Source organism: Cetorhinus maximus, chromosome 2, assembly GCF_964194155.1.
Source record: "Cetorhinus maximus chromosome 2, sCetMax3.hap1.1, whole genome shotgun sequence".
Classification (NCBI taxonomy): Eukaryota; Metazoa; Chordata; class Chondrichthyes; order Lamniformes; family Cetorhinidae; genus Cetorhinus; species Cetorhinus maximus.
The window spans coordinates 164,701,044-164,715,499 of NC_135880.1; the positions used below are offsets into that span (position 1 = coordinate 164,701,044).

Here is a 14,456-nt window from a genome sequence, read left to right on the forward strand (position 1 = left end):
AGGTGGTCAGAATAAAATTGTTGCATTTAATAAGGGGACCAAACCTTCATTTATCTTGTTTAGGAAGCATCTCCAGCACATCACTGATTTTGGGCCTAGACCTGTCGGGAGCCCTGCTAATGAAATCCTTACTGTGAACTACCTGCTAAAACAGATCCAGAAAATCAAAGAAAATGCAGTGGCAAATAGCATTGTAGTGGATATTCAGAGACCAACTGGCTTTTTCAGCATTGACTTTCTGGGAGGCTTCAGTAGCTATTATGATAATATTACCAATGTTGTCGTGAAGCTGGAACCAAAGAATGGAGCAAAGCATGCAGTACTTGCAAACTGCCATTTTGATTCAGTGGCCAACAGTCCAGGTAAAAGGGTATTCTTTTGTTTTGCCCTTCTCCCTGAATAATCTTGTGGTAATCTGTAATGTTTCTATGTTTTGCAATCTAGTCGAAACTGGTATTTTAGGTGTGTACACTATGACCGTTTCCCAATATGTGGGTCATTGACAGATGAGATGGGCTCAGTTTTTGTGTCTGCCAGCTAATGCAGAAGGCCAGGACTGCTAGGCTGACTATCACTAAACAAACAAGAAGTTCCTCAAATGATGATATTATACTCAAAAAGCCTTTTGTTTAATGCAAAGCTTACATGAATTAAAGGAACAAAGTCTTGCCTTGCTTTTATTGGGGTATTTGATGACAAAACTCATGTCTTTTGACACTTCTGTTTGCGCATGTTTTTCTTTATTCAACTTTGTCAATCCTGTCACCCCGCACTCTCCCCATAGCTCATGAAAATTGCTGGTCTCTGTAGGCATGCTGGCTCTACTTTTAAACGGAGCACATGGGACTGCCTCCCTATGCTGGCGTCACTAAAGCCAGCTTCCGTATCTTGAAAGCAGCATCAAATTACAGTTTTAGTGTGACAGAAGATTTTGGAGTGTAGCTGACAGAGAGAGACCTGGGCATCTGCAGTTGGCTGTATTCCTGAAATACCAGTTACAGCTAGATTGCAAGGGAAGGAAGCAGTGGAACTGTAATACTGGGGATGGGGCCACAATGCTAGATGAAACCAGAGATGGAGCGATTGGGTGGGAGAGGGGAGTGACTAGAATTTCTGGAAGGACCTTGGGATGTTTTTCTACTTGAAGCTAAAAACAGCATGATTTTTATTCCTCCAGCAGTCTGGCTGGTGTGTGGTGCTCAGTGGTTCCTGTAGACAAATCAACAACGTTGGTGCTCACCATTGTATTACAATCACAAGGAAAAGATACTTAATAAAATGGATGTATGAGTAAGATAGAAAGTAAGAGACAAGATAGATACTTTTAAGAGGTAAATGGGGTGCAAGCGGTAGATTAGAAAATGTATTCGATGAATCCCTCGCATCCTTGATTAGAAATGAATCTCTTAATTTCAGATCCTATCTTGTTAAATTTTTGTTTTGTAACTACGTAGGCATCTGCGCAGCATGCATTAGAATAACCTTGAGACTTTAAAAACTGATACAGGTTTATTTTTAAAATTTTTCGAAAGAATTTTCTCTCAAAGTTTGCTTTTAATTTGAAAAAAAATCAAGGTAATTGGTACTCCCAGGATTCTAGTAGCTGCCGATACAGAGGAAGTCTTGATTTTACACTGGCATTTATACTTCTCATACAAACTGACACGTATTGGATAATACATATTGGCAGATTTGCTTGTTTTTGACAGGTGCCAGTGATGATGCAGTCAGTTGTGCAGTTATGCTAGAAGTTCTGAATGCACTGTCTAATTCATCTACTCCCCTGCGACATGCAGTGATATTTCTTTTCAATGGAGCAGAAGAGAATGTTTTGCAAGTAAGCTATAAACCTTAGTATGTTGAGTGTATGTGACACGAAAATAACAGCATTATCCTTTTTGACTTTCAGTGTACCATCCTGTGCTCGTTTTATGTTTTGTCAGGCAAGCCATGGATTTATTACACAGCACCCTTGGGTTAAACTAATAAGGGCATTTATTAACCTGGAAGCTGCTGGTGTAGGAGGGAAGGAGCTTGTTTTTCAGACAGGTAACCATTGTTTTGTTGGTAGCAGAGACTGGTTATTTTGCAATATGTGTTATGTGTGTTCTGTGTTTAATTAGACATATCAAGAAGGAAATTGCGGACAAGAGAATCTCAAAACCTGCTGCTACTTTTTTAATCCTCGTTTGTGTGGTCTATTTTGATCCCTTTTTAGGTTCCTTTTATTCCCTACTTGTACCACCCATCCAGCAGTCTATACTAGTATGTAATTGACAAGCAAAAGATTCCTGATGGTGGTCTGCATTAATTTGTACTGCTGTCTGTTCTTGCAACTCTCTCCTGTCATGGGACAGCGTTTTGCCTCAGCTTTTCATTATTTCTGCTTCTTACTGCTACCTGACCAGCTGGCTAAGGTTAGGAAATTTGAGGCTTTGAAGATGCGTTTTGTGATACAAATGTAATGAGCAGACTATATGCTGTCTCATCAGTGAGTTGCTGCAAATACAATTTGCTACAAGTGAAATTCACCATTTCACAGGTGGCATAAGAAATAGAACCATGATGTTATTCGAATTTATAGTTTGACCGCAATTATTTTGACCTTGGAAAGGGGCCTTGGTACATAAGTTTATGTTTTTGGGCTGAGGTGGGAGTTATGATTCTACACCAAGTTTTTATTAAGATCCAACTTGGGACCAATAACGTCTTGTTTCAAGTAGACAAAGCTTGAGATTCAGGACACTTGCAAAGAGAATAAAACCACAAAATTCCATGAATTTTGAACAAACAAAAATAAACTTTACTGTACAAGGTCAAAGATAATTTACAATATCTATCTTGTATGCTAAAGAATATGAGGTACATGTGAATTAACAGGCAAACTGTAGTTGAACACAACACACTGTACAATAAATTCAACCAAGACAGATCCCATGGATTTCTCAGCAACCCACCTAGACTTCAGTAAACACCTGAATCAACCAATCTCATTGAAACTGTCACCCTCACAAGGGACTCCAAACATTTCACTTTCAAAGGTCAAGCCTTTGAATTCCCTCAAAGCTTCTCCAGCTCAGACTGTCTCAACAACTGCACACCTCTGAGGATTTCAATCTCCTGAGATTCCATTCCCCCAAATTTCCAAGCCTGCATTCCAGCCTCTACTTATTTATGCAATTTCAGCTCTTTAATATCCAGCTAACTTCACTGGGCTGGCGCTGCTTCTGGATTTCATTAAGTTACAATTGGCTCCCAGGACTTCTACTGAGCCCCAACCCTTTCCAGCATGTAGCCAGTAACCTTCTGCGTTCTCTCAGGTCCAACCCTGACATTGTCATCAAACCTGCTGACAAGGGTGGTGCTGTTGTTGTCTGGTGCACTGACCTCTACCTCGCAGAGGCTGAGCGTCAACTCGCAGACACTTCCTCCTACCTCCCCCTGGACCATGACCCCACCACTGAACATCAAGCCATTATTTCCAGGACTGTTACTGACCTCATCTCCTTTGGAGATCTTCCTTCCACAGCTTCCAACCTGATAGTCTCCCAATCTTGGACGGCCCGCTTCTACCTCCTACCCAAAATCCACAAACAGGACTGTCCCGGCAGACCGATCGTGTCAGCCTGTTCCTGCTCCATGGAACTCATTTCTTGCTATCTTGACTCCATTCTCTCTCCCCTCGTCCAGTCCCTTCCCACCTACATCCGTGATTCCTCTGACACCCTACATCATATCAACAATTTCCAGTTTCCTGGCCCCACCCGCCACCTCTTCACCATGGACGTCCAATCCCTCTACACCTCCATCCCCCACCGGGATGGTCTGATGGCTCTCTGCTTCTTCCTCGAACAGAGGCCCGAACAATCCCCATCCACCATTACTTTCCTCCGTCTGGCTGAACTTGTTCTCACACTGAACAATTTCTCCTTAAACTCCTCTCACTTCCTCCAAATAAAAGGTGTGGCTATGGGTACCCGCATGGGCCCCAGTTATGCCTGTCTCATTATGGGGTATGTGGAACATTCCTTGTTCCAGTCCTACTCCGGCCCCCTCCCACGACTCTTTCTCCAGTACATCGATGATTGCTTTGGTGCTGCTTCATGCTCTCGTCTGGACCTGGAAAAATGTATTAATTTTGCTTCCAATTTCCACCCCTCCATCATTTTCACATGGTCCATCTCTGACACTTCCCTTCCCTACCTTGACCTCTCTGTCTCAATTTCTGGTGATAGACTGTCCACCAATATCCATTACAAGCCGACCGACTCCCACAGCTACCTCGACTACAGCTCCTCACACCCCGCTTCCTGTAAGGACTCCATCCATTCTCTCAGTTCCTTTGCCTCCGTCGCATCTGTTCTGATGATGCCACTTTCAAAAACAGTTCCTCTGACATGTCTTCCTTCTTCCTTAATCGAGGTTTTCCACCCACAGTGGTTGACAAGGCCCTCAACTGTGTCCGGCCCATCTCCCACGCATCCGCCTTCACACCTTCCTCTCCCTCCCAGAAACATGATGGGGTCCCCCTTGTCCTCACTTATCACCCCACCAGCCTCCGCATTCAAAGGATCATCCTCCGCCATTTCCGCCAACTCCAGCATGATGCCAACACCAAACACATCTTCCCTTCACCCCCCCTGGCGGCATTCCGCAGGGATCGTTCCCTCCGGGACACCCTGGTCCACTCCTCCATCACCCCCTACACCTCAATCCCCTCCCACGGCACCTTCCCATGCAACCGCAGAAGGTGCAACACCTGCCCCTTTACTTCCCCTCTGCTCACTGTCCAAGGGCCCAAACACTCCTTTCAAGTGAAGCAGCATTTCACTTGCACTTCCCTCAATTTAGTCTACTGCATTCGTTGCTCCCAATGCAGTTTCCTCTACATAGGAGACACCAAACGCAGATTGGGTGACCGCTTTGCAGAACACCTTCGTTCTGTCCGCAAGCATGACCCAGACCTCCCTGTCGCTTGCCATTTCAACACTCCACCCTTATCTCATGCCCACATGTCTGTCCTTGGCCTGCTGCATTGCTCCAGTGAAGCTCAACGCAAACTGGAGGAACAGCACCTCATCTTCCGATAGGCACTTTACAGCCTTCCGGACTGAATATTGAGTTCAACAATTTTAGATCATGAACTCTCTCCTCCATCCGCACCCCTTTCCGATTCCCCCCCCTTTTTTTCCCCTATAATTTATATAGATTCTTCTTTTCTCACCTATTTCCATTATTTTTAAATGTATTTCCATCCATTGTTTTATCTCTACCTTTTAGCCTATTTTGATTCCTTCACCCCACCCCCACTAGGGCTATCTGTACCTTGCTTGTCCTGCTTTCTACCCTTAATTAACACATTCCTTCGATAATATCACCACCTTCAATACCTCTTTGTCCTTTTGTCCATGACATCCTTTGGCTATCTCCACCTATCACTGGCCCTCTATCCAGCTCTACTTGTGCTACCTCGCCCTGTTAAACCAGCTTATATTTCACCTCTCTTCTATTTTACTTAGTTCTGTTGAGGAGTCATACGGACTCGAAACGTTATCTGTGTTCCTCTCCACAGATGCTGCCAGACCTGCTGAGTTTTTCCAGGTATTTTCATTTTTATTTTTGTTTTACCTTCTGCCACCACCTCATCTCCCCGGGACTTCTCCTGATCCCTAACTGCACAGAGCTATCAAATAGATCCTGGGATTTCTCCTGAGCTCCAATTACATAGAACTAGTTAACAGCAATACTTTTGCTGCCTGGAGCCTGCTAATAGCAGCACTTTTTTGATATGGCCTTTACCCCTGCTGCAGAACACTCACTCCCCCAGCAAACGCAGAGGTAAATTGAAACATTAGGGGTGGGATTGACGGAAATTGATGCCTGAAGTCAATGGACCTTTTTACTTGTCCGTCAAATTATCCTTCTTGTCCGCAAAGATTCCCACGGCGGGCAGGATTGGAAAATTTAGGCCTAGAACTTTCTTAAGCTCCATCCGTCTCCATGATGACATGGTCTGCTAGGACTCACTGAATATTTTTAAATTAATTGTAGCTCTAACTCCCAAAACAAAGCAACTCTCTGGGCTGCACTTCTTTGCAAGCAGTGTAGACAACTCATCTCTGATTCTCAAGCTAAGTAAGCCCACCTGCTGTTTTATGATCTTTCCTTTCTTAGCTGTTAACCTCTTAAGTCAATACGGCCCTAACCTTTTAAGTGTAATAGCCTTCAAACTGCTTTAGTTGCATTTATCCCATTTTCTACAGTTAAACTTTAATCTTCCCAGAATTAAAAATTACCTCCAACATATGATAATGAGGCATGAACTGGGTATTTATAACATGGGGCTGTGTGTTGTCCCTCTAAGTATGCCACAGCTGGGTGTCTCTGTGCCGTTTACTGAGTTTGTAGGATCTCAACTCCCGATGAGACGTGGGTTGCCTCAATTGTGTTGGCACAAGGGGTCCATGTCTTATTTGAGAAGATTGTTCAGTACCTGTTACAGGTTCAGTTGTTTTTGCCACCTGGCATTGATGTGGGGGTGGTGGGATTTGCAATGAAAAGCTGGTGTGATACAGATACTGTACCAACTTTAAACTGCTTGCATGCTTTTAAGCTGCTTTTATATCTTGGAAGATCTATGTTAGCATTGGCAGTTCCCAATGCCTAGATTTTGTACCTTTGGATTGTAGCAATCTGTGGGACCTGGTGGTGCGAGTGCAAATATCCATTTTGTACGAAAGCAGCATCAGGGGATGTGGAAACCTGGGCTAACTGAGCAAGTTGTTTTTTTTTTTGCTGCAATATGTATTTTTGGCAGGCTCTAGATTTCCCCCAGGACTAGATGTACACCAGTGATTTAAGGGATGTGCTTTTAAAAAAAAAATGTAGTTTTTGAGTACCGAGCAATAATTTTAATGCCCAACCACCTCTCTAATGGATGCTAGAAAGTTTAGTGGAACTGTGATAGAAAAACTAATCTCTCGTCAGCTTTACTGTTATACTGAGAACACTGGCTTTGTGCTGCATCCATTCACTGATTCTGCATTGTGAGAATGCTGTTCTTGTCTTCCGGTTTTTGATAAGTCACATCTTGACCTGTGGAGGATGAGTTTCTGGAGTGTGTTAGGGATGGTTTTAGAGCAGTATGTTGAGGAACCGACTAGAGAACAGACAATTTTGGATTTAGTATTATGTAATTAAAAAGGGCTAATTAATAATCTTGTTGTAAAAGAATCTTTAGGGATGAGTGACCATAATATGATAGAATTTTACATTCTGTTTGAAAGTGGGGTAGCTCAATCTGAAGCCAGGGTGTTAAATTTGAACAAAGGAAATTATGAAGGTATGAGGGGGAAATTGGCTGAGGTGGATTGGGAAAATATATTAAAAGGTATGTTTACAGTAATTATACATTCCTTAAAGGCACAAAAACCCAAAAAGAAAAGTCAGTCAATTGTGGCTAACAAAGGAATTTAAGGATTTTGTAAGATTAAAAGAAAAGGCCTATAAAGTTGCTGGAAATAGTAGCAAATCTGTGGATTAGGAGCATTTTAGAATACAGCAAAGGAGGACCAAGAAATTGATGATAAAGGGGGAGAATACAGTATGAATGTAAACTAGCAAAAAACATAAAAACGGACTATAAAAGCTTCTATAGGTACGTAAAAAGGAAACGTTTGGCTAAGACAAATATGGGTCCATTACAGGCAGAGTCAGGGGAATTTATAATGGGGGGTGGAGAAATGGTAGAGAAGCTAAATGATTACTTTGAGTCTGTCTTCTCTAAGGAAGATGCAAGAAATCTCCCAGAATTAGAGATCCAAGGGACTAAGGGGAATGAGGAATGAAGGAAATTATTATTAGTAACTAAGTTGTATTGGAGAAATTAGTGAGACTGAAGGTTAATAAGTCCCTGGGACTACATCCAAGTGTTGAAAGAAGTAGCTATGAAGATAGTGGATGCATTGGATCATCTTCCAAAATTCTGTAGATTCTGGAATGGTTCCTGCAGATTGGGAGGTAGCAAATGTTACCGCACTATTTAAGAAGGGAGAGAGGAAGTGGGGAACTACATCAATGGTAGGGAAATGCTAGAATTTATTCTAAAAATGTGATAAATGGACACTTGAATAATAATGATCTGATTGGGCATAGTCGACAATGATTTATGAATGGGAAATCATGTTTGATGAACCTGTTGGAGTTTTTTGAAGATGTTACTAAAAGAATTGATAAAGGGAAGTTGGTGGATGTAGTATACTTAGATTTTTGAAGGCTTTTGATAAAGTCCCTCACAGGAGGTTGCTTGGCAAAATTAAAGCACATGGGATAGGAAGTAATATATTGGTGAAAGCAAAATACTGCAGATGCTGGAAATCTGAAACAAAAACAAAAATAGCTGGAAAAACTCAGCAGGTCTGACAGCAACTGTGGAGAGGAAAACAGAGTTAACGTTTCGAGTCCGTATGACTCTTCATCAGAACTAAAGAGAAATAGAAATGTGGTGAAATATAAGCTAAATATAATATATTGGCATGGAGTGAGGATTGGTTAACAGACAGGAAACAGAGTAGGAATAAACGGGTTATTCTCTGCAACTAGTGGGTACCATAATGATCAGCACTTGGGCCCCAGCTGTTCACAATATATATCAATGATTTAGATGTGGGGACCAAATGTAATGTTTCCAAGTTTGTGGATAACACAAAGCTAGGTGGGAATGTGTGTTGTGAGGAAGACACAAAGCGGCTTCAGGAGGATTTGGACAGACTTAGTGAATGGGCAAGGACATGGCAGATGGAATATAATGTGGAAAAATATGAGGTTTTCCACTTTGGTAGGAGGAACAGATGCGCAGAGTATTTCTTAAATGGTAAGAGATTAGAAAGTGTAGATGTACAAAGGGACCTGGGTGTCCTCATCAATAAGTCACTGAAAGCTAACATGCAGGTACAGCAAGCAATTAGGAAGACTATTGTTATGTCAGCCTTTATTGCAAGAGGTTTTGAGTACAGGAGTTGTGAAGTCTTGCTTCAATTGTACAGAACAGTGATGGGCAACCTAAACTAGTAAGTGGGCCACATGAGTGGCCCTCCTTCATCTCAGTAGGCTGCAGGATTGAAATCGGGTATGTGCACTAACTATGACCCAACGAATAAGATTAAATACATTTTAATACCCTCCAAATATTTCATAATGAGTTATAGAAAATGCTTAATCATCCATATATGAATAGAACTGTCATCAATTTCAAATGATAAAAACAAAAATATTTACCATTACCTTACATCATATTCAGTGCAACTTCTGGTTGGATCTGTTCTCCAGAAGCTTTTTTAGATTAGGACTCGAGGATGTGCAGACGCTTCGCAGTTCAGCACATTAGGTTACCATCTGTTAGTCTGTTGTGCTTCTTGCATTTGATGTGTCCCATAGCAGAAAACTCTGCTCGCGTGCAGCAATTTGATTGGATGCAGAGGGAGTGCGTGGCACTCAGTCAATGTTGTGTGCAATCAGCATGCACCATACTGCACTGCACTTTACATGCTCTTGCTTTGTGTGCCTATCACTTTAGTAATACCGGTAGGAAAAAGACTTCGTGAATGGAAACCAGCGGAATTTGGCAACCCTCAACAAAATATATGATGGGCTGTATTCAGAACCCTGATGGCTTGTCACTGGTATAGAATCTTGGTCAGACTGCACCTAGAGTACTGTGTGCAGTTTTGGTCCCCTTACCTTGGGAAGAATATTATTGCCATAGAGTGCAACGAAGGTTCACCAACTTGTTCCTGGGATAGCGGGACTGTCATATGAAGAGAGATTGGGGAAACTGGGCCTGTGTTCTCTAGAGTTTTGAAGAATGAGAGGTGATCTCATTGAAACCTACAAAATAGTTAAAGGGATGGACAGGGTAGTAACAGATAAGATGTTTCTCCTGGTTGGGGAGTCTAGAACCAGGGGACACAATTTCCAAGTAAGGAGGAAGTCACTTAGGACTGAGATTAAGAGAAATCTTTTTATTCAGAGGGTTGTGAATCTTTGGAATTCTCTACCCCAGAGGGTTGTGGAAGCTCACCACAGTATGTTTAAAGCAGAGATTGACAGATTTTTAAATACCAATGTCATAAAGGGATATGGAGATAGTGTAGAGGAAACGGCATTGAAATGGATGATCAGCCATGATTGTATTGAATGGCGGAGCAGGCTTGTCAGGCTGAATGGCCTACTCCTGTTCCTATGTTCTTATCTTCTGCCACTGAGGCATTGTATGTGTGTGGGTCACCTTCGATCTTGATGACGCAAACACTCTTTGCATTGGCTTCCTATCTTCTTCCATGAAATTTCCATTTGTCCAAAACTTGGCTGCACATGCTCTCTTTGCATTAAGCCATTGTAGCCCCTCATCTGGTCACACTAACCTATGGTTTCCTGCCACTTTAACTTTACTGTTTTTGCTTTTGTTTATAAATCCCTCCATGACTTCATCCCATTCTGGCTCCACAACCTCCTGAAGCTCTATGTCCCCCTCTGACTCTGGCCTCTTGTGCACCTCCTTCCCGCCCTCATCTCACAATTAGTAGCAGAACATTCAGTTGTGTGGGTCCTACTTTATGGAATTCCGCCCTTAAACTCCTCAATTTCATTCTCCTCTTAAAATAAGTTCCTCATAACCCATCTCATTGACTTGTTTGGTTACTTGCATGCCTCTGGAATGTTTTATTGACTGCCTGAATGGGGCCTAAATCTAGATTTACACAAACTCTGGCATTGATGTGAAGTGGGATTGCTTTGTTCAGACACTTATAGTGTAAATGTATGAAAACTAAATTTCACATCGTAACCTAAAACATTGCCTACAGACCTGGTTCTATCTAGTTACCCAATTAACGGAGCATATAATGTTCTTCAGATGAATATCTAGCTTGAGTTATATCAATTATATAGCAGTATGCTATGAATTTGCAACTGAGTTTACAGAAGTGCCAACAGAATTTGCTATTTTTTTTGAAATACCTGCTGGAAACATTAGTATAATAGAATATAATGGAAAATATTAAGAATGCACTAATTACCTTCAGGTGCGTTCATGCACCATTATAGCAAAGTGGTTGCCAAAAAACTGAATGTCCCCAATCCCCACCACATTTTCCCCCCCACCCTAACTTCACCTGATGGGTTAAGAACTTCCTAGTTATGATGCAGTACAGGGGACAACTCAGCCTGTTGTTCCTTTTGTAGAGCTATCCAATTAGCTCCACTCCTCTCCTCTTTCCCCATAACCTTGTATTTTTTCCCTTCAAGCATTTATCCAATTCCAGTTTGAAAGTTATTGAATCTGATTTCAGAGCATCATAATGTACTTTTTTTTGTAATAAAGATTTCACGTATCATCACTAGTCCTTTTGCCAGTCACTTTAAATCTGTGTCCTTTTTTTCCACTGAAAACAGTTTCTCCTTACTTATTCTAGCAAAACTATTCATGATTTTTGAATACCTCTGTCAAATCTCCTCTTAACCTAAGGTCACTGACCTGTTTCTTTTACCATAGATGTTGCCACGTCTGCTGAGTATTTCCAACATTTCCTGTTTTTTATCTCCTCCTTATCCTTTTCTGCTCCAAGGAGAGCAACTCTAGCCTCATCAAACTGAATGTAGCTCCCACAGGTTGGAACATGAGAAATAGGAGCAAGAGTAGGCCATTCAGCACCTTGAGTCTGCTCTGTTATCCAATAAGATCATGGCTGATCTGATTGTGGCCGTACCTGTTTGCCAGCACCCCCATAACCCTTGACCTCTTTGCCAATCAAAAATCTGTCTAACTCAGCTTCCAATATATTCAATGACCCAGCCTCCACTGCTCATTGGGGAAGAGAATTCCAAAAACTAATGACCCTCTGAGAGAATAAATTCCTCCTCATCTTTGCCATAAATGGGAGACCCATTATTTTGAAACAGTACCCCCTAGTTATAGATTTCCCCCATGAGGGGAAGCATCCTCTCAGCATCTACCCTGTCAAACCCCTTCAGAATCTTATGTTTCATTAAGATCACCTCTCGTTCTTCTAAACTCCAAAGGGCAGAGTAGAGTGCGATGCTGAGCCAGCAAGAGGGGAAGCAATGAAAATTCAACGAACACTCATTTGCCAAATTACTTATCTGCTCAGAAACTAATTTAAAAAAAAAAATCTTTTCAGTGCTCTTGAATTGACTGCTTGTCCTGTGCTGTGTTTTGGTGTCATCACTTGGACTCATGACAGAACACTATCAACAATGTTCACAGCCATCCAAGCCTAGCAAGTAAGGCCGAGCTTTGGATGTACCAGTATGAATTAACTGCCCAGGCCCGAAACAAACCCTGGAGCAATTCACTACAGTTCGCTAGTTGGAATGAGCGTTACATTTTCCCTGTGATCTTAAAGATCTGCTTTTACCTCCTCAAGGTCCTGAAAATCCTTGGCTGGTTCAGGCATATGCTCGTGCAGCTAAACATCCTTTTGCATCTGTTGTTGGTCAGGAAGTATTTCAGAGTGGCATCATTCCCTCTGACACAGATTTCCGAATCTATCGGGATTATGGCAATATTCCAGGTATAGTACAAGTGTTTCTTTATCAATTTTATTTTAAAGTAAATTGCCTACAATTCACACCTAGGTATTCCTGAATTCATTTAAATATTCAATTTTCAGGCATCTTTCCTTATTTCTCAATTTTTAAAAAAAGAATAATTTTTCTTGAATGCTTAACGTTGCATCAAGGAATCTGCTGGGCAGCACTTCACATTATGCAGGATGCCAGGGAGTGGAAAGCCACAGGCTTACATTCCCACTGTGTTCAATTCCCAATCTAAGCCATTCCAAGTGGAAACTGTGGCATTTCCTGGAGGGAGAATATGAATTCAGATGGCCGTGTTGTTGCTGGGGTGACTGTTGTGCACCTTCTGTTAGCTATCCAAAGAAGGCATTGCCAGTGGAATCTGGTTGCCCATTCTCCTTACGCTGAAGATACATGACTTGCATTATTAAGAAAATTAAGGGTGTGTGCCATTTTTAAATGTTTTCAACCAACCAAAGTACCCAGAACTGTGGAAAATGGCTCCTCTTTAGTGACTAGTTTTTCAAAAAAAAAACCCCAGGGTTTTGGCACCAAATCAATACTACAGTCTGAGAAGGATATATTGGAACCTTAATGCATAACATAATAGTGGATTACTTCTATTCTCTTCCTCTCCACTGATGGGTTTTATAAATAGAGGATAATTGAGGTTCTGCTGTTGGTTTAGTTTTTACTACTGCTTTTATTCAGTCAGTTTGCAATAAGTTTTACCTGCATTTGCCTTCCTGGATTGTTTTAGAGCTTTCTTCACTGAAATAAGCATTCAGATTTTCACTGCTCGCTAATGCACTTGGTAATGAGTTCTGTTCTCATCTGCTGTACTTGAAAACAGCCATCTGAGTACTTGAAAGTTAATATGTAAAAGAAAGCCCTTATCCCTGTCATGCTGTCAACCCAAATCTGATTCCAGTGAAATTTTTTAGCGGATAATGCCAAAACAGTTAATTGATTATGTACTCTTAATGTTTTTTTTCAACAAATCCATTGTGTATTTTGAGATGATATAAAAAATTATTGTGTCACTAATTTGTTTGGGACCATCTTATGATGTGTATTCTTTTTCAGGAATAGACTTGGCTTTCATTGAAAATGGTTACATTTATCACACGAAGTATGACACGGCAGATCGAATTCCTCTGGACTCCATTAAGAGGGCTGGTCAGTAGACTTTTTTCTCCTCTTATACACAAAGTGCTTCTTGTTCTAATAATAATGTAAATGTTTGTTTTGGAACCGGACTTTTCAAAATTTATAACTCGTGACAGTGAAAGCAATGCTCATTAATCGAGCCATCAGTTGCAATTCATTTTTAATCTGAGAAGTTAATTTTGCATGTGATTGTGCCTTTGGGCACTTTTTAATTATTGTGGATTGTTGGATTCAATTAGTCCCTTACAAGTGTAAACATAGATTAGCTTAATTTAGAATCATAAGATTTTACAAATCAGAAGTAAGCTTTTGGCATGCCTACATCAGCTCCAGAAGTGCTTATCACCTTTGCCCCAATTCCCTGCCCTTTCTTTTCTTCTAAAAATCAAATATTTAACCTGTTATCTTTTAAAAGCTGTTCTGGATTGTACTTCCACCACAGTTTCAGATTCCGTGCCTTAAGGTTTGTGTATGTGCGTGCATGTAAAACCTGTTCCATTACTCTTTTAGTGATAAATTTATGCTTCTAGTTACCAGTGGAGAATTTGTTTTTTTGCCCAGTGTTGAAATGATGACCCTTTTTTCTATCCTAACTGGGAAATTTTTACTGGGAAATTCTCCTATGGGAAATTCTCCTATGGTAGCTTGTTTCCTAACTGGAGTCTCTATCTACTTTCCAAGGCTGTACATTT

At 41.2% G+C, this 14,456-nt stretch overlaps 1 protein-coding gene across 3 annotated transcripts in view; it reads left to right on the top strand.

Moving 5' to 3' along the window:
• Nucleotides 1-14,456, top strand: part of ermp1 (endoplasmic reticulum metallopeptidase 1) — a 38,882-nt gene that overhangs the window by 2,636 nt on the left and 21,790 nt on the right. For all 3 annotated transcript variants that reach the window (XM_078570579.1, XM_078570581.1, XM_078570580.1), the window contains exons 2-6: nucleotides 64-362; nucleotides 1,710-1,837; nucleotides 1,944-2,049; nucleotides 12,444-12,590; nucleotides 13,681-13,773. In XM_078570579.1, coding sequence (XP_078426705.1) covers nucleotides 64-362; nucleotides 1,710-1,837; nucleotides 1,944-2,049; nucleotides 12,444-12,590; nucleotides 13,681-13,773 — 773 coding nt within the window. The remainder of the gene's footprint in view (nucleotides 1-63; nucleotides 363-1,709; nucleotides 1,838-1,943; nucleotides 2,050-12,443; nucleotides 12,591-13,680; nucleotides 13,774-14,456) is intronic.